This window comes from Pteropus vampyrus, unplaced genomic scaffold (genome assembly GCF_000151845.1).
Source record: "Pteropus vampyrus isolate Shadow unplaced genomic scaffold, Pvam_2.0 Scaffold3, whole genome shotgun sequence".
Lineage (NCBI taxonomy): Eukaryota > Metazoa > Chordata > Mammalia > Chiroptera > Pteropodidae > Pteropus > Pteropus vampyrus.
In genome coordinates, this window is record NW_011888784.1 from 7,190,899 (window position 1) to 7,218,117 (window position 27,219).

Genomic DNA, 27,219 nt, shown 5'->3' on the forward strand with positions numbered 1-27,219 from the left:
GGTTTATGTGTATACAATTTCAGTCTGTGCAGGGCAAGTGAATTCTCTGAGGTCCTTCATGCTCACCTTTCAACCTTGAAGAGAAAAGCTCTATAACTGGCCCAAAGTAAGGGAGAAGCAGACATAGAGAAGACAAGTGTAGTGTGGGGCAAGTTTCTGGAGTAACGGGAGACTGTAATGGGGCCACCACCACACACAACCGGGACTGCTGAAAAGGCCCCAGTCACCGCGTATCTTAGCCCCAGATTCCAAGTCCCTTCTCTGCCCCTGAAACACCGCACAGACTTCCTCTCACAGTGCCCACCCACTACTGGCCTGGCTCCTTAAAAGCCCCAAAGAACTGTAAAGATCCCAATCTCCCTTCCCTTTAACTAGAGCAGGGGCTGCTAAACGGCCTCTCGCTGCCTTTTGCGTGTGGTGCTAATTAACATGATCCAAGTTACAATATGTGTTAAAGATTCCAGTTTTGTTACTTATTTAATGAGCTTCGTGGGATTTGAACATGAGGCTCAAAGTAGCAGGGGAAACCTCATAATTAGTTCAATTACAAGAAGTTCCTACGCATTAAGACTATTTGATGAACTGCTAAGGGAAGGAACTACCGACCAGATACAAATCACTAATTTTGTTGCATTTATTATAATACTTATTTTCTTCCTAATTAGTACTGATTGGCTTATGATCCTAATTAATGCAAAGGAATTTGGAATGGTATACAATGGTATGGCTTAGGAGATGCCAGCATGTACAACTGCTAAATTATTGCTAATTGTTATTTACATGAGGCCTGGAAGACTAAGTAATGCAATGCTTAATTAGCATTAAAGATATGGTATCCATTTCCAATTTACACTAAGGCAGCGGATCTCAAATTGTTAGTTTAAAGAACTCGATCTTAAGATTCCAAGAATTGCACCATTGTATAGTGACCTTTACCTAAGGGAGGCTGTTTCTTCTTGTCTTCAATTGTATCTTGCTAGGGTTTGGCCAAATGTTGCAAAAAAGTTCTACAGGGACACTCAGCATCACACTGGTAATCATTGTAGTACTTAAGGATTAGTGCTGGGAGCCAACTAGCAAAGAGGCCAAGCATAAGGCCGGGTTTGTGCAACAGTAGAAGGTATGTGTGCTTGCTGAAGAGTGGGGTCCTGAGACGGCAGCCTTCTGGGAAGACCTAAGCCCATCTTGATGTCATGGTGGCTATGAGCAAGGTGGCCCTAGAGCTCTAGGGATGCCTATCCGGAGAGCTGGACGATCAGCCAGTATTCCGGTGTAGCTGCTGCTTGTCTGATTGGGTTTGCCGTAAAGAAGAGAACAAGAGAAGGTCCTGGAATGACTAGATTTAAATTTCAATTCTCATCCCCAAGTGGGCCTGCTCATCCCCGATTACACCACTTCTCTTATGGCAAATAGTGCCCCGCATTCTTATCTGTTCTCCACTAGTGAATGATGGGGCTCAAAGAAAATAATCTGGGACATACCTGTGGAGACTTGCCTCTGCTTACACAATTCCACTGGTTTTGCACAGGAGCGTCTACCATTTTGCTTTTTTCCTACACCCCTTTCTTCAAACAGTCCCTTGTCTTTCTCCCCTTTTCCTCTGTCTTCTGTGCTTCTGCCTCCATGAAATGAAGAGTATTGGAGGAGGAGCCAGAAGTCCTGCCTGACCCGACTTCACAAGAGTCATTTCATGTCTTGGGACCTGAGGTTCTCCACCTTATGAAATGGAATGTTGTCATCTGCTGTTCCCTCCCTCACAGCAGTGCTTAGAAGCTCAAAAGGGATAACACACCCTTTGGAAAATCATATGTAAGTGGGAAGGGTTCTCAGAATCAGTTCAACCGTTTTATCTTCATGGGCAGAAGTATCAGTGCCCAGCAGAGTGAAGGCTGAGGCAGTGATGGTTCACTTCTTCACTGTGGTGCTGATGCATGCGCAGAGGCACCTCCCAGAGGTGTATGCAGAGGCAAACGAAGCCTAGGAGAGGAGCTGGCTTTGGTCTAGACTCCCAAACTCCACACAGGAATTTTTTCTCCACAAGTTCTGAGCACCTTGTACACTGAGAGCCCTGCTTTACTGAGAATGTGGGCCAGGGTGAGCGGACTCTAGTATTCTGTAATTCTCTGAGTGATTGTTTTGGGAAGACTTTTCATCTTCCAGATATAAATCATTCCTGGCCATCAGGCTTTATTTGAAGATATCATTCTCTGCAGCATCATACATTTTTTATATATTAGAGAGAGAGAGAGACAGAGACAGACATAGAGAAAGACAGAGAGACAGAGAGAGAGACTAAGAAGGACAGTAGCTATGTGATGTTTAACATAACACGAGCTCCGTATTGGGTTTTTGGGGTAGCCTCATTCAAACTTGATTATGGGCCTACTGAGTTTTGATTTCTCAAAGCTGGGAAAAGACATTTTCCCTGAAAACAATCAGTTAAAATCATTTGGCAACGTTATACATGTGATATAAATATGTAATATAAAAGACATACTGTTTCCTTAAGAAAAATATTAATTGGCCATAAGAAATTCATTATTTACTTTTTTAAAACTAGTTAATAAAATAGCCATATTAAGAAAATTTAATGCCACATGCTTTACACAAAATTTTAAGATTGTAAGATATATCATACTTCCTATGTACAAAGCATATAGAATGCATAAATTCTATATATGTATGTACATTTAAACTGTACACATTATATATGTAATTACCTATGTACGTTGTATACACAGACATATGCAAATTTAAAGAATGTGTTCTTCATATGTTCATTTGCAAAATGTAAACAACATGTCCAGTTATATACTACCACCTATCTTAAGACACAGAATATTCCCAATACCTTTGACATGCCCATGTACATAACCTCCACCCCCGACGTGGTGCCTCTGAGTAAACTTTAAACAGGTCCCCTTTCCTTAGATTAGAGATACATTGCTCACGCCAGAATAAAAGGCTTGGGAATAGCTTTAAAAAACTAGATTTTAGCTCCATCACTTGGCTGGATGTCCTTGTGCAGTGTACAAAAACACATAAGCACTGCTGCTCAATCTATCCTTTTCAGTTTTATCATGTCTATGTGGATGACTATTGTTTGTTTTTTCATACTTTTGAACTTTACAGAAATAGTCACGTTTTCTTGGTCAATACCGTATGTATAGATGTGGTGGCTTATTATTTTTATTTTATTTTTGCTAATAGCATTCCTTTGTATGACTATCCTGCAATTTATTGATCCATTTTCCTGTCAATGGGCACCCTAGTTGAGTCTAGTATTTAGCTATTGCAAAAAAAAAAAAAAAAAGTTTCCTGTGAACACGCAGATATTTATTTTCTATGCGTGTGTGCAAGAGTTACTCTAAGATACCTAGGAATGGAATTGCCAGGCGGTAAGGTGTGGAGACTTTACATCTTTGATTTTACTATATAATGCCAAACTGTTTTCCAAATGATCGTGCCAATTGACACTGCCACCAGTGGGGTATAAAGAATGCTCATTGCTGTATGATTTCTCCAACCCTTGGTATTATCTGACTTTAACTGTTGCCATCTTTTAGATGTGGCTTTAATTTGTCTTTTTCTTTCTTTCCCCTGATTACAAATGAGGTTAACAATTTCTCTTGTGTCCTTTTTTGTGAAATGCCTTTTCATGTTCTTTTATCCAGGTTTTTTTTTTTTTTTTTTAATGTATCAGATTTTCTTATTAAATTGTAGGAGTTCTTTAACTATTCAGAATCCTCCTTTTCTGTTGGTTATAAAAAATGCAAATATTTTCCAAGTTGGTAGGTTATCACTATCTTTATATAGTCTTTTGAGAAACATTTTTTTTAGATAAATTTATAAATTCTTTATGGTTTGCACTTTTTGTCTTAAATACATCCTATATTGAGGTCATAAATTGTTTTTCTAAAAGTTTAAAGTTTCACCTATCACATTTAATTATGTAATCTATCTGAAATTGGGTTTGTGTATCCTAATATCTGGTAGGATAAGTTTCTCCATCTCTTCTTCTTTAAGAGTACATTAGGTATTCCTGTACCTGCCATATTGGCTTTCCATGTGAGTTTTAGAGTTATCTTATAAAGTTAAGAAAATCTTCTTGTGGAAATTTTGATTGGAATTCCATTAAATCTATGGATGAATTTGGAGAAAATCCGATACCTTTATGATAATAAATCTTTCTATTCATCAAACATATCTTTCCCAATTTCATTTTTTAATGCACCTCAATAAGTTTCATTTTTAAAAGAAAATAACTCACATATTTTATTGGATATATTTCTAGGTACCATATTATTTTTGTTATTATAAATTTGCATTTCTATGTACTGGTGACAAACAGAAATACACATCAAAAAGGCTTTTCTATATTTATTTCAGAACTTCCTGTCTTATACTTTTATTAATTATGATAACTTGTTCATATATTCTCTCTGGATTTCAGTGTAATCATATCAAAAGCAAATAATGTCGGTTCTAATTCTACTTTTCCAAACTTTATACCTTTTATTTCTTTAACATTCCTTATCTTGCTGGCTGACCCCTTTAATGCAGCTTTGAACAGGTCAGTGGGCATCCTTTCCTTGTTCCTAATATTAAAGGGGTGGTTTTCAATGATTAACTGTTAGGTATGATGCCTACTGGATGGTTTTTTTCTTGATATCCTTTATCATAATGAGAAATTTTCTTTCTGTTCCTAGTTTGCCAAGAGCTTTTATCATAAATGAATGTTGACTTTTATCAAATGACTTCCCTATCAATTGAGATAATTATCTGGGTTTTCTCCTTTGTTCTGTTAATATGGGGAATTGCATTACTATATTCTTTAATGCCAAATCAAAATTGTACTCTCAAGTTAAAACAAACTTGGTCAGAATGCATTCATTTAAATATATTGCTAGATTAGATTTGCTCTTATTTTGTTTGGAATTTTTATATTTATGTCTGTGGGTGATGTTGACCTGTTATTGACATTGATTTTCTCATTCTGTGTTTGTCTGATACTGATCGAGGCTGCAACTTGGAGACAGTTCCCTTTCTGTGCTATGGACAAGTTTGTGTAACAATGGGACTCTCTGCAGAACTAACAGTTTTATTGAGAAGATTTTAAACGATTGCTTTAACTAGCTTAATGATTAAAGGAAAATTCGGGTTTACTATTTCTACTTGAATACAATTTTGGTGAATTATGTTCTTTTCTAAACTGTGCTGTATCATCTAAGTTTTCAAATATATCAGCATCTAGTTGTTTGTACTATATTATATTATTCTTTTCATTTCAACTGCATTTGCAGTTGTATACCCTCCATAATAGTTTTTTATCTTCCTTCTTTCTCTATTATCTTTCTTTGCCTTCGAACCTTCCCTTCCCCTCTTGATTATTCTTTCCATAAATTCATTAGTTTTATCAGTCTTTTTCAAATGAATGACTGGCTTAGTTGACTGTGTCTCTTGTATCTGCATATTTGTTTTGCATTTTGTTGATTTCTACTTTTATCTTTATGATTTCCTTTTATTTTGGGGGGTTTTATTCATTAAAAAAAACATAATTTCTTAAGTTGCACAATAAAACCGTTCTTTTACCTTATCTTATTTTCTAATATAAATCTTTTAATTTATAAATTTCTTGCCAAGAACCAATCTAGCCACATCCTACAAGCTTTGATATGTAGTATTTTCACTAATATTTGATTCTAAATTTTTTGACCTATGAGTCAATTAAAAGTATATTTCCTAATTTCCAATAATTTGAGGTTTTTAAAGTGATCTTTTTGTTATTGAGTTTTAATCTAATTGCCATTTGTTACAGAATATGGTCTCTATGACACTGCTTTTCAAAATTTGTTAGACTTGCCCTGTGGCCTAGTATGTCATCAATTTTCATTATTGTGCTAGGTGTGCTTTGTTGTGTTTTCAAATTAGTTGGATGTGGCATTTATATATGTTTTCTCTAATCTCCTAAATCTTTACTCAGTCTGTTTTTATTTGCTTGATCCATTACTGACAAAGATTGGCTGAAATATTCCATTCTCAGATCAACTTTGTTAGTTTCTCCTTCTGTCATCTTTGCTTTATGTGGTCTTAAACTATGCTATGTATATACAAGTTAGTTTTTAAATATTCTTGGTTTTAACTGAACAATGTAGCATTAAGGTTATATTATGAATCTTGGACTGCCAATACGCTTTTTTTTTTTAAGGGAAAAATCACCAAAGGCTATTTTGGCTGATATTAATATTTCAATATACCAGCTTTCTATTATTCTTTGTCTGGTATATCATTTTCTCATATCTTTATTTTCAGTTATATTTTTTCATATATCTTAGGTGTATAATCTTATAACCAGCATATTTCTGGATTATGAATCTAAAAATACAAACTGACCTTTTTATGTTTTTATGTTTGTTGTGATTACTAACTTATTCGGAATTTTTTGTGCTTTACATTGTAAAATTTTGAGTTTCTTATGTTTCAGCCTTTAAAAAATCTTTTTTCATCCCTTCCCCCACCCTCAATTGGTTTGTAAATTATATCTTTAATTCTACTTGTTTATGCCTACCCTAGATATTCTGAAATCCACATTTAATAAAATAATGTTGAAAGTTATCATTAGCCATTGCCAAAACAGTAAACTTTAAGTATTTTAATCTTATTACTTCTAACCATTTATACTATAATTATTCAGTATTTTACTTCTATCTTTCTTAACACAACAAATTAGACATTATTTTTATTGCTTTGTATAGCCAATGTTGTATATTTAAACTTACCTATAATTTTACATTTTCTTTGTTTATTATATCTTCTTACATCAGACCTTCTTTCTGGGGTCATACACACACACACACACACACACACACACACACACATATGTGTGTGTATACACATGTGTGTGTATATATATACACATATATATATATATATACACACACACATGTATACATATATATGTATATGTGTATTTAAAGTATATCCTTTACAAATCTTTTTAGGGAGAGTCTATTGATAGTAAACATTAACATTTTTGTTAGACTTAAAATATCTTTATTTTTGTTTTTGAAAGATTGTTTTGCTGTGAATATTTTTCCAGTTTGACAATATATTTTTCTCTCTACACTTTGAAGATAGTTTTCAACTGTCTACTGGATTTCATTGTCACTGTAGAGAAGTCAGCTAAATATTTAATGCTTGTTTTTTTGAAGGTTAATTTCTTCCTGGGTATTTGATTCTATGTGTCTACCTTGCTAATTTTTTTTTTCTTTAACAAATATCATGTTAGAATTTCTTGGGCTTTATGATTTTGGGGATCAATATTTTTCATCTATCTCGGAAATTCTTAAGGATTTTTCTTTTCTCTATTCTTCTATTATCTCTTTTCTGGACCTTCAATAAAATGTATTAAAAACCTGTTTTTTATTCTGTGGCTCTTTTAACCTTTGTTTATTATTTTCCTCTATTTAGATGTTTTTGGACTTACCTCCAGTTCAACAATTTTCTCTTTAGTTATGGCTAATTTGACATATCATCCACCATTAAGTTTCTGATTTAAATTATTATATTTCATTTTATAAGTTTTATTTGTGCAGTTTTCAAATCTATCTTGTCACATTTCATAGTCAATCCTACTCATTCTTCTCTTGATGACCACTCTTATGTTTTAAAATATAATAAGTGTACTTAGTTTATATCTGAGTTTCTCATTTTTATAGACTCAGTGAGTCTAATTCTACTCTTTGTTCTTTCTGCTGACTCTCATAAAAGCTTGTTATTTCATACATTTTGTATTATGATCTTTTATTACGATTCATGTTTTTGGCATTTTTATCTGTGAGAATTCTTTGAGTAATTTCCAAATGCACTTTTCCAGAGATAATACACACTTCTATTTGCTAAGTGCCTAGGGGTTCCACTGACCCAGTAGCATTTTAAACAAAATTTTGGCTTGATCATTTTCAGGTCCAAAAGTTATCTATTTTGGCCCTCATTCAATTACAAACTGTCTTGGGGTCAAGATTTCTCAGGGGTGACTGGTCCCTCTAACTAAAGCAGAGATAATCAATAATCCTTTCTCTCTTTGTGGGGTGAAATATATTCTAGCTATTCTTTCACTGAGTATTTTGTCTTATAGAATTTAGAGTTATAAAGGGATTTTGGATCATACCTCCTTTATCTCATGGACACTACATTTGTCTTCTATTTCTTACATGCAGCCCAATAAACTAAAAAGTCTTGACATCCAGGGATAGGTAGATACCCCCGGGAAAATCCATCAATTTTAAGACTACCTATCTCTTGGTATTAATGTTTTCTGATCAATTTTAGCTTCTAAGAACCTCCCTGCACAGGCACATGCACACCAGGATATGCATTTAAAAAGATGTCGTTTATACTTTATTCAGCTTTTAAAGGGTTTATATCAGAAGAGTTTTAAAGTACATATTGTCCGTTATATCTTAAAAATAGAACTATTTTGTTTGTGATTTTAATTGCAAATGTTAATACAAAGTGACCCGTTATCTTATCTCCTCCTTTATTCACATCGCTTACTTTTGATTAGTCTTATTCAGGCAATTTGAAATTCAGTTAATTAATTAAAGATGCTACACAATAAAAGAGTTGCAGCTCCTTTTTGAAAAGGAATGTTTAACTTGTTTCTACATACATACCCTATGATGTAAAATTTTAAGCCATTTTCTTTTTAAATCTTAATAGAAAACTTCTCAATGTGAGATCCATGTCTATTTTTTTCTACAAAAGGGTCTATAATTATTAGCAGATTTTAAAATAAGTATGTAACCTTAAAAAAAAAAAAAGGTTAAGACTTGCTTATCTTAGAGGAATACCAACAATGAAAAAGGTTCACATTTATAGGAGAAATCTGGAAACTATGTCTGGGAAAAGGGACTGAAAAATATCCCATGAGAAACAGTATATATAGCTATATGTATCTACATATATCTGTTTGTCTAACTAGAAATTGATCTGCCTATTTACACAGAATCCACCCCCGCCCACACACACACTCTTATATATGCATGCACATGCTATTCTGCTAAAAGGCAATAGTGAATGAGAATAGGAATTGCGGGGATCAATAATAAATTTGTTTTGATTATATATATTTTTCTACTCCAAGTTTAAGGATAATCAACTGATATTCACTAAGAGATCCAAACTAGTCATCACTGAGAAAACCCAGACAGGAGTCCTGTCTAATATGGGTAATTCTGTTAGTTACATCAACGTGGGTAGTTATGTTACCCACCTTGACCTCCCTGCCAGACTTGGCTCCAAGTGATTCTACTGTTTCCATAAATCACATCTTCCTTCCAACGACAAAAACATTTCTGAAATTCAAAAGAATGTGATAGGGCTTTGAAAAAATTTCCAAGAGAGCTCTAAAATATTTTGAGCAGAGGCAGCTGCACGAGAATCTGTGTTGTCTAGTCATTGCTGGGCAGGAAGAAATCCTCATTTGCGGGAATGAGTGCCAGTGGCTTCATGAGTCTCAATGTTTTACAGCCACCTTATTCCTGTATATCTCAAAAATCATTTATGACTAGAGAATGGTCAACAAAGTAACTCTGAGGGAGGCTCTGAAGAAGGACCCTTGAATATTAGTCTATGAATGTGTCTCTGGGATAAAGTGACACAGTGACATCTTGAGGGGCAACATCCATTGGGAAACGATGTTTAGTTATGCACACTAGAAGAAGCGATATCACTTTACAGTTGTTCCTTGGGTACTCTGTGGTGTAATGTATATTTTTCTTCCTCCTTTTAAAAGCAAAAGCCTAGAATTGCCTGTTCTTTTCCTCTGGCAACAAGGCTCTAATGGAGTATTGCATACTCTAGTTTTCTGCTCCAAATATTGTTTTTAAAACAGAAAGTCTTATGTTAGCTTTCCCCGCAGGATCTCTCTGGCTGTCATTGTAAACCTGCAAGGAAATCATGGTTCTTATGACAACGTGGCTGGTTAAAGGCTGAACACTGAAAATGTACAATGGAGAATCCATAGTCCTAAAAGCTGATTAAAAGTAACCCTGCGGATACTAAATGGTGGATTACAGAGTGATTACTGACAAATTGACAGACCAGCACCTAGACGCTGTAAAAACAGAACAATTGTACTGTAGATTTAAATTAAGACCATTTAGGAGAAGAAAAAGAAATGTCATATAAGTAACTGTGGCCTTGTGTGAGATTCATACAAAATAAATACGACTGTGCTCCTTGATGGATTCCACAGCTTAAAACAGTCAACATTAATACGCGCATTAAGCCAGAATTATTATTATTACTGTTTATCATTACATGGGGGTTATCTGGGCCACTTAAAAGAGAGATAGCAGAATAGCATAGCTCTAAAGAAATCAAATATGGATAATGTGAGATTCTAAAATAATTACAAGTTATTCGAAAATGTAAACAATAGAACCTACTGCTTATCTCAGAGGCACTGAGCGTTTTCTGAAAACTGACCAAGGACTGAGCCTTACATGTAAACTTCAAATCACTGCAGGGTACATTAGCAATGTGAATAATAATCATTAGTAATGTAATAACCATCACGTGCCCACTATGTGTCGGGTACTATTAGAGCAAAGTATTTTAGATGTATGATTTCACTTAATCCACATCACACCCTTAGTATGTATAATCCTAACCCTAACAACACCAGCTTATCATTGTATGTCATTCTGTAGTTATATCATACATGGTCGTGTGATTCTGTACCTTTTATGACAGGCAGGGCAGAAACAATCATCTTTTTTGACAAATGACAAAACTGAAAATTCGGAAAAGATGGGTCACTTCTGCACTGACAGACAGCAAACAGGGATTTACTGTCATGGTCCTTCCTGCTGTTCCACACCATCATTGGAAAAAGGGTAAAAAGCGGGGATTCCTTAACTAGGTTGATGGCTTAGAGCTGTCATCAGCCTTGGAAGAAGCCACTCAGATTGGCGTAGGCTGATGGCCATTCCCGGTGTTATTTGTCCTACAGTGTGAGGGATTAAAATTAGATGCGCAAACCTGCTCCGACCAGAAGGGCTGTGGTGCGATGGTGAAGAGCACGCTCTAGAACCAGGATGGCTTGGGACAAATCTTGGTTCTACTTCCTGTGAGCTCTATGTCCTTGGAAATCTACCATATCTCTCTGGGCCTCATTCCCCTGATCTGTATAATGGGGATAATAGTTGTATCTATTTACTAGGGCTGGCGGGTGGAAAAATGAGATTATGCCTGTAAAACACTTAGAATAGCACCTAACACTTACGAAGCCCTTAATGCTTACTTAAAAATTATAATTTTAAAAATTATTTCATTTTTTAAAATGTTGTTTTGATATGCATGAAAACACCCAATCCTATAATTCTATGAACTAAAATGGTTCCCTTCATGGTCTCCCTCTCCTCATTTTCAGTGTTCCTAACTGGGATTTATTTGACAGGCCTGGCTCTCACCCAGTAAGTTCCCTACAAGGCTGAGGGTCCATAGGAAATATCAGACAAGGGTTTTCAGTAACTCATCGGAGGGCTCACATACTGCAGTTACAACTACAGCTGTGGCTGAAATTAGGCCGTCCTGTGACCTTGGCCCAATCTCTTATTTGCTCAAGATCTTGGTGCAGGAACCAGGTGACCTCAGGCCATGAACTGGGTTTGCAGAGGAAAATGGGTGGTGGAGCCCCTAACTCCTCACTACAGCTTCGGGTGCCCCCCACGATGCCACACTCACTTCCAACCAAAGCCTTTAAAAGTAGACTTCATAAGCCAGCAGGGAATATGACCTACTGGGAACAGGGATAAAATAATAAGAAGAATCAAATATTCAGCTATATGGGAAATACATAAAACAGCACTTTCGGTCTCTATAATTATCTACATAGGTGACAATGTATTTTATTGCTCACCAGATTTATTTTACTGGTATGGATACAATCAAAAAGTTGCAATGTTGTTTTAATATGCTTTTCAACAATGTGTGGCAAACTCAGAAGAGTTGATAAAAAGCCAAAAAAAAAGGCGAGGCAAATCAGAGCCATGAATAAAGGAAAAAAAGGCTCTAAGCAGGGAATACCCTAAATGATATAATAATCACGGAATTATCCAAATTAGATGTGGAAGGATGGAGCTTGGGCTCCAGCCCCCTGAGGCGACTGCTCTAGAAATCCAAGGTGTAGGGATCCTCCAGCCGGCGTCCCCTGCCTCCCCAGGCCGGCTCCGTGCCATATGCTTGCTTCCTAGGCTTTTTGCTTTTATGAATTTCAATGATGCTACTATTTTCCTCACCCAACTTGTATATTTTACACCTGTATAGGAGAATGTCATTGGAAGTGTCATTTATTCCAGAGCCGTGAAACTGCAAATGGCGATTCGCTCTACCAGGAACTTTAGTTCACACAATCAAGCAATTGAAAGGCTTTTACTACTTTCAACTCTACCCCACCTTCCCCAAACTTCCGCTTTATGGGGAGCTTTTTTTATGCTTCCTACAATAAGCCCGCTCTGAATGTAAATGCACATTTCCGATGTATATGGCACTTTCGAACAGTGTGAATAGAAAATCTTGGAAAGATGCGACAGTGAAGCAACTGCAGACGTAATACCCTGTTGTTTTTATTGCTAATTAGAAAGAAAACACAAGTTCGACCTTATTGCAGGCTAATCAGCTATTAAAACTAAGTGCTTCTTTAAAAAAAAATGAAATCTGGTTGCTTCCTTTAGCTGTAGGAAAAGGGAAAAAAAGCAACCAAGAGGGAGAATGTGCTTTAAACTTCTTTCCTTATTCTCTGTGCTGATGCAAATTCACTTAATGGTACTGATGTAAAAAGTAAACATGGGCAAGGCAGCCAGTAGTCTCAGGGCAAAGATACGGCTGCCATAGAAATCCCTGGATGCTCTTCTCTTGCAAAGTCCTGTTATTGTCAGAAAGATGAATTCTAAAACAACTCCATATTGTGCAATCTGCAGATTTTATTGACAAAGGTGTCAAGTTCTGCAGAACTGAAAGTTGTTTCCCTTGTCACGAGATAAATAAGCAGGTTTGCTCGAGCTCCCAGCTTTATTCAATTTGCTTAGATACAAGGTGACTGTAAGCATTGATTCCATGTAAGACCGGATATAGATTTTTTAAGGGAGGCACATGTCCTGGGAGTTAGAGTCACCTCCTGAAGCCGATGGCTTTGCAGTTTGGCTCACAGATCCAGAGAGAGAGGGAGGAAGGGACGCAGGGAAGAGAAGGCAAGAGAGAGACAGAGAGAGACAGAGAGAGATAGAGAGACAGAGAAGCCACTGGAACCTGAGAGATTATGGTGACACTGGGGACAAGTGGGCTGGCCAGTTCTATTGCTCTGCCTTGGCGATTCACAGCATGTTACAGTTGAACGAGACTTAAAGATCACCCGGAACCATGGTTCTCAAACTTGAGTGTGTGTCAGAATCTTGGGGTTTGTTAAAACACAGGTCCCTGGTCCCCAGCCCCAGAAGTGCTGATTTGGCAGGTCTGGAATGAGGCCTGAGAATTTGCATTTCAAACAAATTCTCAAGTGCGGCTCATGCTATTGGTCTGGGGACTATTGGTCTAACATAACCCTCTCATATTACAGGTAAAGGAGATGCAGGGAGAAATACTGATTTGTAGAGGCTGAACCTACACAGGCCTAGGAAACCAGTGTCTCCCACTTTCACATCCAGGGGCCTTGCTGTTTTACTAGAACCATGCTCTGTAGCCTTTCTACCTGCTGCATATAAACATAATCATAATCTAGAGATGAGGAAGTTGTTTCTGAGTGCTTCTCTTCTTGCTGAAAGCTCCTATGGGCTCATTCCAGGTAAGCTGCCTCCATGTTTGACAAAAGGAAAAGGCTTGGAGATTCCTTTCTACACTCCTGCTAGTCTGAGAAGACAAGAGACCAGAGAGGCTTGGGGCTGGTCAGAAGTGGACTTGTCTTACACAGTAAGTAGTGAGTTTCTGGAGACTAAAACTTTTTCTTAGCAGAGGAACGTGGCAGAAGGTATTTGCAAATCAGAGAAGCTATTTGGGGTTGGGTGACCTCTAAGGTCCCACTTAACTTTGAGAATCTATGAAATTAGCTCTTTTAGTACATATTGTAGTAAAATTTCCTTGTTTCAACCTCACTAAGCCATAGTTTGTAATGAGATGAAAGTTGTAATTGAATAATACTGAACCCTGAATGATTTACTGTGCAAACTGCTATTTCCTGAGTCTTATTTTAGCAATTAGCTTTAAAAATACCTGTCCTGACATAAGTATTAAAACACACCCAGTCAGTCTGCATCCTACATCCTAGAACCTACACTCTCCATCTCGGAACCTGCTTTATCCTCTTCACAGCATTTATTGACATCTTATTATATTAAAGACGTATTGCCTTGCTTATTGTCTGGGCCCACCGAGATCAGAATGTAAGCTCTGTGAGAACAAAATGCTGCCTCTCTTGGCCACTGCTCTAACTACAGTGCTCTTGTAGTGCCGGGCACAGAGTGGCAAGTGATCAGCATCTGCTCAGTGAATGAACTCTGAAGGTCCTTTACCTCCAAATTAACATCTACAGAGCTTTGCAGAAATGCGCATTTAGTAACCAGAAGGAACTGCTGCATTTATTAATCTAGTAAAGGAAGAACATGAATGGAGAAATAAGACTGTCACGCATCTCCTCCCTGCCAGCCAGCAGATGTACAATAGATGGTGTTAAGAAAAATTAAGGAATATTAAATGGCATCAAGTGAGTTTTCTTGAATCTAAACCACGTTTTGTTTCTCTCGGAGACTCTTTATAAGAGAGGCATCCGTGATTTTGTATCAGTGTGCATCATTTGTTAGCACTTGGGTCTGGAACACTTTCTTTTTAAATTCTTATAGGAAAATCAGCAGCTTTATCACTATAGTTCAAAATATCAGATCTGTTCAACACAAAAAAATATCACGTTGCTCTACATAGTGGAATCATATAGCTTTGTGATCATCTCCATGGACCAGACTCTACTAAATCGTTAGCGAAAGTATGGATGATACTTCTATTCAGAAATTTTCACTTACTACCATTTTGTTTCAAGATTGTGGATTGAGCTACAAGCTGAGTAGAACTTCTAATGGACACTGCCAATGGCACGCTGAATTTGATTAAAGTAAGGCAGCTCCTTTGAAGTTATCCTAGAACAAAGGGCCAGAGAAATATGAAAGGCTTAGGGATAAAGCTAAAAACAGGCAGTTTCCAGGAATACAGTTCCAAGCAGAAGAAAACCGAACAGGCTGGAGTTGACCTCTCAGATGGCGATGGGAAAGCAAATTCAGATTTGTGTTGGGTCTGTTAAGGGCCAGAATGTCCAAACGGGTCATTTCTGGAGTTGTTAAGGTAAGATTCAACCAAATGGCAACCCAGATCTGCTCTGTGCTCAAGTTCCAGACCAGGACACCAGAGGTGAGAGGAAAAGGCCACCTGGGTGCGGGGCTGATAGGCACTCTAATAAAAAATCATGGAACATGTGAATTGTTCAAATCAGCAACTTTGTAGAGGAGAAAAAGCACCAACTCTGAAGTCAGACAGATTTAGGTTCAAGTTCAGGTTCAGCCACTTACACACATGATCTTAGACAAATTTTTCATTTCTGGAGGCTCAAAATCCTTACCTTTAAAATTGGAATAGTTTCGGGGTTTGCGATGTACAACACGGTGACTGTTTTTAAGAATACTATATTGTACATTTGAAAGTTGCTAAGAGAGTAGATCTTAAAAGTTCTCATTGGAAAAGTTGTAACTATGCGAGATCATGGATGTTAACTAAACTTATTGTGGTAATCATTTTACAATATATACATATATCGAATCATTATGTTGTACACCTTAACCAAATACAAAGTTATGTCTCAATTATCTCTCAATAAAACTGGAAAAAATTGAGATAATAGTGCCTATTATCCAGAGATGTGGGATAATTAAAGGTTATAAAGAATTTCAAATAATGTTGCATCCTGGAGCTTTAAACACATGTTAACCGGTGGCTCTAACTCACTGAGTGCCACAGTGGGCAGGCACATCCCGCCAATGTGACAAGGACTGAAAGGGGATTGCTTAAACATTCATCTCTACACCTGCCTATACCGATTTACTATGCTCGCTGTTTGTCCACTTTGTTCAGAATGACAGCAAGACACCTTTCTATTTTGACACTGAATAATAGCCCTCCTTTGAAATTTTGTCTCATCTGTTAAATGGGGCTAATCATATTTAGCCCGCCCACCTCAGGGGGACATTGTGAAGAGCACAGCAGATAAAGGAGGTGAAAGGTGCTACAGAGGAGTGTAAGAACTGGGCGGGATTATGCTATTAAGATTAGATTCCTACTATTCACCCTTCTGGGCTTTGGTATTTTTGGACTTCCTGATTATTATTACTACAAGATGTAAGATAAAATGACATTATTTCTTCTGTAGAGGCAGACACCTTATTATAAAGCCTGTCTTCCGGCCTTTTTCTTGTCTGCTTTGCAGTAGGAACAGAAAAGAAGCTGGCTTGCAATAAATGTGAGGCGATGCCTCTTGAAACCAGGACCTCTGAGGGTGAAGTCTGTATTGACACTCTTAAAATACGAGCCTGTCTCAGTGTTTTATGTCATCAATTGTGACTGTCAGTCTCCTTTGCAAGAAGGGAATAATGGAACTCATTTTCCCCTTGCTCTTTTCCAAACTGTTGGCCCGAGGGCTGGGTGCAGTCCTATCTCTGGTGGGAAGAGGGGTCTGTTTTAGGAATATGGAAGGTTTTATGATGCTGTGTACTTAATCTCAGACTCAAGAACTGGGAGAGAGCATATGGCCCTCCAGGTGAAAGGTATACCACGCCATTGAACCTTTTGATACTTGAAGACTGTTTCTCTGGAAGCCAGGGAAGATTTTACCAATTCTCCAGCACTTCTTATTTGCAGTGTTAATGAATGTCTTTCTGGGACAGTCTCCTCTTAACCTTAGCTGGGTAGGCACTGGGCTAAAGCTTCAGGGACACTAGCGTTTATAAGCCCGATTGGCTTCTGAATTGTGCTTAGCTGCCCTAAGATCTTCTCCAGGTTATAGAATCTTTTGGGGAAGCAAGGTTTAAAGTTCTACCAGGGAAATATAAAAAGCACAGTGGATCTACTAATAAATCAGAAGACAATTAAGGTTAAAAAGTCAATGTTCAGGAAACATCAAGGATCTCAATTAAATCAACATATCAGGGTAATTCAAAGGCTAGTGCCTGGAAGGCATCATTTTATTCACAATCCAATTCATCTATCAAGCAGCATTTCCCCACTCGTGGGCCCTTGTACTACAGAATGATCTGGGACATTTGCCAGCTACAGCCCGTTTTTCTGGCTGGTGCTCATTCTTGATTGAACATTGGCCAGGATTTATAACCAAACTAGATTAAGCTTATCTGCTACCCCACCCTTCTTTGCTCCTTACTTTTCCTTTCTCTTTTCGTAGAATATCAGTTGTGCACACACACTTCCTCTATTTCTTTTTCTAGATCTATCCAAAATAGACAAGAACACGTCCAAAAGATATTTCCTTGGGCTCTTTCTACCTGAGATCAGAAAGAACAAACGAACAGTACACCTTCTTTTCCTTTCTTGCACATCCTTGAGGGAACAGTTTTAGAAATGGTTCACTTGATGACTACAGGAAGCCTTTCAATGCCCTGGGGGTTGGTCTCATAGTGAAGGTTAAGGAATTGTTTCAGGGTGAAGATAGGAGAAATCTCAAAGATAAGGAGAGCTTCCAATGTATTGGTGATTTATTACAGATTAGAAACTCTTCTTCATTCTTCATACACATCCGCTTTTTAAATCCTTAAGTAAGTCTCAGAATAGACATTTCCCTCCCACCCCCTCATTTTACTGATAAGAACATCAAGGCTCAGAGAAGTTAAGTTATATGCTAAGGTCTCATAGCTAGAAGTTAGAGATGACACACAACTCTGTAAGGTGAGGTTGCAGGTATGCCTGATTCCAAAGGCCATATTTTTATTTTAACTTCAAGGCCCATGGGTCTCAGAATAACAACAAAAGCAAAATAAACATATAAGTACTTTTTGAGCACTTCCCATATGTTAGGCTCTGTTTTTAGCATCTTATATGAAGTCACTCCTTTAATCCTCACAGTACATCTCTGATGTAGTATATATATCATTATTCACATATTACAGATGTAACAGACAGGAGATGACGCACAGAGAAGTAAATGACTCACCCAGATCACCCAGTTAATGAGTGACAGAGCTGGGGTTCAAATGTAAACAATTTGATGCCAGTGCTTCTAACAACTAATCATAACTCCGATTAATAAATTATTTCTCTACTGTCCTGAATGTACACCTTAGTCCTGCAGATCTGTACCTGTCTCACCATTCTAAGTCCACAATACCTGAGGGCTCAGTCATAGTCTTCTGGACATGTTCTAGTGCCCAGACTAGGCACAGGAGCCAGGTAAAGGCCAGATTACTTCCCAGCAGCCTGGCTTTCTGGAGTTTACATCACATCGCTAACATTTTTTTCAATACAGGCTTTTTCTTTTGTGGTTTAATTATTTACTCACTCAGGTTCATTTGCTTTGGAGCTTCTTGAATGTCAGAGCTTCAGATCTCAAATGTAAGCCAAGCTTTGGCCTTTGCAACAGCCCAAGGTTAATGCGGACTGCAAACAAGGGGCGTCTGAACCCACTGCTGCTGTCGGTCTGCTTTTCCTGCAGCTGCTTCCTGCTCTGGCGCATTCTGGGTCTTGCGTGAACAAGACCTTGATGACCCATGGGGCTCTGGTGTATATGCATGTATGAACACACACGAACACACACTCCTTCCCCAAAGCTTGTCTCACTGCTGACTGAATACACACACCCAGCCTACTGAAGGGATTCTGGGAGTAATTCCTGAAGGCAGGAGAAAGTGGAAAGAGCCAGGTCTGGCATCAGGAGACCTGTGTTCTAGTCTTAGCTTGGCTCCTACTGCCTGATCTCAGCTAGGACATAACCCTCGGAGCCTTGATGCTGGCACTTTTAATTTTCGGGGATTAAACTAGATTAGTATTTCCCAAACCATCTTCTGTAGAATGTTAGTTAGTATTCCTGTGGACTTGGAATAATGAATGGTTCAGTCATGTAAGTTGGAAAAAGGTGACTTTTTCTCTAGGGATGGAAATGCTTTGTTGTAGATAATTGTATATTTTTATTTTGATGGTTGATAAACTTATTCAATAATCAAACACTTTTGTCATAGAACACCTATGGACAATGCCAGGAATTACTTTTAAGATATCAAGTATTCTCAAGCATGGTATCTTCCACATTCAAACTTAGGAACTTAAAAAATATTGAATATGTTTGTTAAGTGACTAGATTGCTAACATGAGAAAAACGGTAAATGGTATCTAAAAGTGAATATATTTTTGTGTAAGGCAGGAGTGTAGAAGTGAAGTCTAGAATACATCTCTATGGTAAATGGTGAATGAACGGTCCCCACAGCCGAGGTGCTGACAGTGTCCAGCATCTGATAGAACTGAAGATGTGTTTATTATATCATAGCCCTGGCTTCTCAATGATGACTTTCTTTTTTAGTGCAGAAGGGCTCTTAAGGTCAGAGAAGTTCAACTATCTGAATAAAAGATAACTTCTTTCCTTGGGTCTGAAGATTTCCAACCCCGTCTCTGTACCTCTTACTGATCTTAATATGCCTTGAGGCATTGATAACAGGGCCACACAGAAATTAATAAATAGGTATTGGAGAAAATCAGATTTTAAAAAGTACCTTTGTGAAGTATATGTGTTCACAAAAGGGCAAAAAGGTAGTTAATCCCATTTTTAAAGAGAGACACTCGTGGGCTAATTTAGTATCTCTGTTTAAGATTATGTGTTTCATTGCTTTTCTCTATGAAGGATATTTTATATTTGGAAAGTAAAATTTGTCAAAGGTCTGTATTATTTAGGTAAAACTGGTCTGCTCTTGACTCGTCTTGCTCTTAATTGTGACAGTTGGGGGTAGTCTCATTTTATTTTAAAAAGATTAGGTACTACCCTTCTCTTCTATGTATTTGCCATTTGGTTGGTTTTTGTTTTACCTGGCTTTAGTAGATCTAATCACCTCATCTGGGCTGTGCTCATGAGGCCACATCGGTCATCTGGAGAGGGCCACCCGATCGGAATCAGCAGAGAACCTCTATGGGCCTTAGTTTAAAGCCTCAAAGCCTTTTACATTGTGAAAAGACCATGGTACAACAGGTGAACAGTCCTGGAAAACCGTCCCTCCCCACATAGTTCTGGAGTCCTATAGTTCTTGACCACAGATAGTTTGAAAAGTCTGCTCCAAGAGAATACCAGTAACCCCACCGTCTACCACCTGACTTAAAATATTTGAGTAGCATTTCAAGTGCAGGGTCAACAGTCAAAACCTCTCTGCCTTATGAAGTTGCCCCTCCTCTTCGTCTGCCTCTGGCCATCCCCCACATCTCAAGCCATGGGCAGCCACCCCCATCATCCTTCTGTCCCTAACAGAATGGGCTGTGTCATAGATCCAGTCATTATTCTCACTGCTGCCAATGATGCCAACTGTTCTTTCTACCTAGTAACCAGCCCTTCACAGCTTCATTCAAATTCTGCCTTTTCTGGCCCTCCAGGGTGTACTGACTACTCTCTTCATTTGCTCCCACTAGACCTGGACACCATTTTGGCACCAAAGGCATCTTAATACCCTTCTCCCTCTCTCCTCTTTCTTGGAATGGCAATCTGTGGAGAGCAGGGACTGAGTCGTATGTGTTATTGCGTATTGGAGTCCTTGACACAAAGTTGGTAGATGCTTAAGACCTCTTTGTTTAGAAACAATCATACAAACTATATGTGATTGGAAACCAGCTGGAATCCCTGGATACAAAATATGTAATAAAGGTTGGTTTACCATATGTATACAATATATATTTAATAATAATAATAATCGTAACCACCAATATTTATTCCATGTTTCCAATGAGTCAGACATTATGTTACAATCTTATAGCAAACATATCCTATGAGTTAAAAACTATTATCCCTATTTTGACTTGAGAAATCAGAGGTGGACATTGCTGAAATCGCTTGCCCAAGGCCTCCCAGCCTCTAACTCTGTGGTCAGCCTCTATCTTTTCTTAGTTCCCCTCAATGATAGCTCACTGCTCTAAATCAGAAGGTGTCTGTCACTTTTTGGCCGGGTCCCTAAGAAAATCCTTGGGGCTGCTCCCTGAGGAAGTGAGATGTGTTCTCAGTTTAAGAGGTGGTGATGATCAAAGGAGAGAATGCAAATAAATGTGTTTTGCAAAATACAATTCACCATCCTAAAGTATGCTAAATAACTAGATATGGAGAATTCAAATTCTTTGACTCAAAGGCAGCAGCAGATTCAGGGTATCTGCTTGCCTATTTGACTTTGAGTGAACATTATTTGGGATTTCTCCAGGTGCAGCTACACCTGAGGTCGCACTGATCTGCCTGGTGCAAGAAATCCCAAGGGAGTATTGTGGAGGCAGAACCAGGAGGCCAGTTACAAACAGAAGAGGAGGAAGTTCAAGGCTGCGGTGGGTTACCTTCAAAGTAATTTCACCTCTTCCAAACAATCAGGAGGATGTTTTGAGGGGTTGGGTAAGACTTCCTCTGGGCACAGGGCTGTTCAATCACAGCTTCACAAAGTAGGCACTTGGTGAAGGAGGGACAAATGGGATTTCACAAATAAAGGCAAACATAAGCCCAGCCAGCTAAGTGTACGCCTGCTTTCCTGGGGGACCGTCTCTCTAGCATGCCGCCAGCAGAATTGAGGCCAAAAGACCCAACCTAAAGTCCATACTTTATTTGAATTAAAAAAGCGTCTAAATGTTGAGATTTATAACTTCACAGGAAAGGTTTGAGAGGAGGGAAAATAGCCTAAAAGAACATTCTGTGTAGCATGATGATGCTGCCAACAGTTTGTGGGTTGGACAGGGCACTGCGTTCCTACAGATTAGACATAACTGAGGGTTTCTTCTTCTTCTCTTTTAATAGCAAGGAATACAAATCCTCCCCTCATGTCAGAGTCTCAATTCTTCAGGCTTTCGGTACAATTTTCCCCATTCAGGAGCAACATTTAACTGAAGGGAAATCAGAAAAACTATAGCTTTTCTTTTTCTTGAAACCAAAGAATTTAAAGCTATCAAGTTTAGCTTTCTAATTTAATTTCTGAACTTTCTATTTTTTTTTTTTAATGAGCAAAAGAATTTGAGTGGATATAAAGAGAAAGCACATGTTTTTGTGATTACTAGAATTTTGGTGGTTGGTATTTTATGAAAATGCCACAGAGCTGTACTATGAGGAACCGTGAGCTTACAGAGTGAATCCCCCCACTCCTGACCCCCACCAAAGAAAATGTCAGCAAGAAATCCAAGTGAGGGAGTTATTTCCCTTTTTACATGGAATAAAACACAGATTTTGAACTGTGAAAAGAAATCAAGAGTGAGAAATGTTTTGATTTAATACATGTTCTGAGCCACCTCCTCCTAGCCTGCAAGCTCGGATTATAAACTGAGGTTTTGGTGTCTGGTTAGCTCACTGGGGCACTCTCAAAGAGCAAGTCATTATGACTCAATCACTCAGGCAGGGATTAGAGGAAAAGCCACCACTGCCTGCTCATGAAGAAAGGGTTTGTTAAGCCATCTGGACTTACAACAGCACTGCAAGATGCTCCAGAACTACTTAAACGATCAACGTAAGTAATATCACACCATACTAATCTGCAGAAGGGCACAGTGACCACCATGCCATTTCTCTGATCCTAATAGTCCCCTCTTGCTGGGAGCACCCAATGGGAACCTACTACTTGACAGTCAAAGCTCTCTGATAGGGACACCCTTTTCCTAGGTTGACCTCCTCCCTGGTCCTCCACATGGACTTTTCATTCAAGTCAAGGGGGCCGTGCCCCACAATTCACCTTTTTTTCACCCAAAACTTATCATGTTTTGTTATTATTTATTTTATTTTTTATCCTCTTTTGCATCAACTGGTAGACTGTAAACAGTCCACGAAAGCAACAGCTGTCTTATTCATTCTTGTCTTTCCACTGAATAAATATTATATTTTCTCAAAGAACACGATATATATATTGATATTTGTCCTCAAGCTGTTCCCTTCCACATCCCATTTATGTGAATATAACCAATTCAAAGCCCAGGTATGATACCACCTCCTTCACGAAGCATTCCCTATGCCACTTGGGTCTAACAATGAACTGCCCTTGTCCCTCTTGAGTTCTTTACCTTCCAGTTTAGCAATTTGTGGTTCGATAATTGACTTTTTTTATTTTTTTTACTGCATTTTCAAAATTCTCCATGAGGTATATATTTACCTACCACAACACAAGGAGAAACCTACAAAGAACATAGGTAGTCGGTGATGAAGAGAATGTTGTTAGCATCTTCCCCTCTGAAGGGTGCTCTGGGAGAAAGTAAGACCACGTGCAAAGGTCAGCGGGGATGGAAGCATGTAGTATCTGTGTTCAGGGAACAGTAAGGAGTCCCAGAGAGAGGAGTGTCCAGGAGTCAGAGATGAGGAACAAGAGAAAGTCAGGGAGAGCTGACCCTCTGCTGCTAGAGGGATCACATGGAAAGCATGAGAGGAAACAGACAGCCTCTAGAAGCCAAGACCAACCCCTGGCTAATAGCCAGCAGCACCTGAGTCCTAAGCCCAAGGAACTGAATGGGTCGGCAACATGAAAGAGCTTGGAAGCTGATCTTTCTCCAGAAGCTCCAGTAAGGAATGTAACCCTAACCCACACCTTGATTTCAGCCTCCTGAGACCCTAAGCAGAGGAGCCCCCTGGACCTCTGGCTTCCTGTGAGATAATAAATTTGTGTTGTTTCAAGCTGCTAAATTTGTGATAAATTGTTACAGCAGCAATAGAAAGTAAATATAAATTTTGTTATTTCTCTTATCACTGCATTTTTATGACTAGGGTCAGTAGATAAGCTGGTCTATAATAGGTGCTACTGAACAGCGGTAGCAAACTCACACTGGGACAAACCAAATGCCAGGTGATTGAAATTGCCACCCTTTTCAGGAGAACTTCCAAGTCCTGCAGATGATGTCTACACAGTGAACTTTCAGTTATCTTTGGGGACAATGAGTATATCTGGTTACTTATCCATCATAACTGCACAGTCCTGACATCTTATCTTTGTCATCAAATATAACTGTGGTCCAGCTGATGCCTGCCCTTTTGTGTGTGTATGAGCATTTGTTCAGAGAGGGACTTAACCTCACCCTGGTAAGAGCATAATTGGGAAGGAAAGCCTGCTGCCTAAAGGAAATTTCTACGGCAATCTGCTGTTTTGTATTTTCCATGCTTGAATATATGATCCAAAATGGAAGTGAATGGGAATGAACGTTATTAATGACTGGGTGGTGAGTAGTGTGCTGATATTCTTGTGTACATTTTACTTTTATTTGACTCTTGTAAAACTCTGCCAGGTAAGTATTACTAGCCTCCTTTTTCAGCTGAGGAAAAGGAAGATCAAAGAAGCTAAGTTGCTCAAAGTCACACAACCAGTAATTGGGAGATATAGCATTCAAATCTACATCTGAGAGACTTTAATTTCTGAGGTGTTTTTTTTTTTTTTTTTTTTTTTTTTTGCCTTCTAGGCTGCCTTAGAAGTCACTGAATTAATTTTTAAGCCAGGGCTTCTCAAAGCATGTGCCAGGAACCCTGGTGGTCTGTGATGCTCACTCAGGCTGATCAATCAGTCCCTCAGTAAGAGCTGTGTTCGGCACCACCTTAACATCATATAAACTCCAAAGAAAGGCTGGCATGATATTGACCTCCTATGACTCAAATTTTATCTGAGTGAGTCAAGAATCCTCACCTGAAATAGAGATAAACACCTCAAGGCCACATACAAGTAAGCGCTGAAATGAACCTATTAGAGTTATATCGGAGAAGCGGGAGATGCTAGAATGGTTAAGAAAGTAAGGAGGTAAGATTTGGGAGCCATATACGGGAAAGAAGAGGTATGTGAAGGAGGTTTTGTGGTGACTGAAGGGTCAGATATTGGGCTAATTATGGAATTTTCTATAGGAAAAGGAGAAGATTTAGCAGAACTCACAGCAAGGAAAGAAGCTGAAAAGGATTAGAAAACGAGGTGAGACTGTGAGGGTAGATAACGGAGAGTCTTTTCAGCCAAATAAAGAACTTTGGACTCGATGCAATAGGAACCGGTATTTCTATGTGTGGCATCAATTATTCATTTACCTGTGGCTGCTTTCCTAGGTGTTCCATGAAAAACTATTCCATTCTTCTTTTCTCATTTCAATAATTAATATATTTGTTTAGTTAGAGCCGTAAGGAGATGGAACAAAGTTTTGCTCTGAGTTTATTATTGCCAAAAGGATCATCAAAATGAAAAATGAAAGAGAAAAGCATTGTTCTGGACCAAGAAAGTCAGCCCACACGAATGAAGTATTTCTGGGGTCTGAGCCATTTCTATATGCAGGTGGAGTGACATGTTGTGTTGGGGGACTCACGTGAGGGGATCGTTACTCAAAATCCTTGCCTGTTATCAGGGGAAGATCCCCGTACGTGAGATTCTCCTCTCTGAGACAGACCACTGGGATGGATTTTCCTATATCATAAGTAATACCAATTGGAACTAGAAAACTAATGGAGGAAAAGTCAATGAGAAAAATCTATTTCAGCTACTTATTTGATAACACTTTATTTGCGGTATCCCATGAAGACTTCAGAAATTTCCCGGAAGATCCTGTCTTCTCCTTTGCCTGATGCCCTGTGCAAATGCCCAGCTCAGAGCATATGCAGACGTGGACTTCCTGGTTGAGGAGGAGTGGAAGAAAAAACAAACAGGAGAGCTGTTTTTTGAAATGGGAACTATTGGCTTTATAACTTCATCTTAGAAATATCTACAGGTATACCAGGAAGGAAAATAAGCAAGTACAAGGTAGTCCTTTGTGTCATAAACCTAAAATTAATAGCTGTCTCCTTCCCTTTAAATGCTCTTGGTATGAGTGGCAGCAACGATGATCAGTTAGGGCAGCCATAACTTGACTTATTCTGGGTGAGTGTGCTTGAGAAGTGGGGGTGATATTTGTAATAGAGACTGGCTGCTTGCATTTTTCCATTGCAGGGTGGAGTTGTGGATCTTAAGCTTTGGAAAACTTATTGCCCCCTCCCATGTCAGATTCTGATCTGAAAAGAAACACTCAATACTCAGTGACTCTTGGGAAAATTTTCTGGCAATCATCTTCAGCCATGACTAATTTGTCCCCTGCCTGGTAGCTGTCCTGGCACCTGAATTCTTGTGGCGATCTTAAATAGGACAGTCTGGAAATCTGGATGGTTTTCATCCCCAATTGCTGCTGCATTTATTTTAAAAATATATTCCTCTGTCTGGGCAATGATACAAAATGCAGAAGGAAGGATTATGGTGGTCAATTCTGAGAAGGCACTTGAGAGAAAATTGAAAAGACCAGGCAACCAAATTAGTGGTGGGGAGAGAGGAGAAAGAGGAGGGACAATGGGCAGGGGAGCACAGCCTGGCTTTGTCTAAGCTTCTCCCAGGGAGGTGGGAGGCAGAAAGGAAAGGAAAGAAGGTGAGTAGTTACCACCACCAGCTGGGAACCTGTGCATCTGTGTTGTTATAATGGTTACTTAGTGGAGTTGCGAGGTGGTTTTATTTTTTCTTATACATGTTTTTCTAAATTTTCTCTCACTAATGTGTATTTTTTTAGATGATAAAAGTAATATGTGTGTTCCCCCATAATAATTTGCTCTATGCTATGAATGGGGAATCCATTATTTTTGGTTGTCGTTGGGGACTCAGAAAAATAACATCTGGCCTGAAAGGGGTTTGTTATTTTGTAGGAGACACACTGACACGGACTTTTAGGACACTTCTAGTGAACGGTGATAAGATGTCCCTTACATAACTACAGCTGAAACATTGCCCAGGATTACGTCATATATACATTAGGCATTTGATACTTTAATTGTGTGATTAGAATAAATAAATTAAGTAAAAATATATAACTAGCAGCACAGAGAAGCATATCCTGTAAAAGAAACCTCTCTATCTTCCTGGTCATACTCGGAATATAAGACATGAGAAACTGCTTCAGACCACAGCTCTTTCAGCCCACAGCCCAGTTCCTGGGCTGTTC

The 27,219-nt window shown here is 38.5% G+C and overlaps 1 protein-coding gene across 3 annotated transcripts in view; it reads right to left on the reverse strand.

The window, feature by feature from the left end:
* The window catches only part of SETBP1 (SET binding protein 1), a 357,459-nt gene that overhangs the window by 56,932 nt on the left and 273,308 nt on the right, over positions 1 to 27,219 (reverse strand). The window contains exon 5 of one of the 3 annotated variants that reach the window (XM_011361238.2): positions 25,772 to 25,872. The exons of the other annotated variants lie outside the window; for them this stretch is intronic. Coding sequence (XP_011359540.1) covers positions 25,847 to 25,872 — 26 coding nt within the window. The 3' untranslated portion in view covers positions 25,772 to 25,846. Of the gene's footprint in view, positions 1 to 25,771; positions 25,873 to 27,219 lie in introns of those variants that run through there. 3 annotated transcript variants of the gene reach the window in all.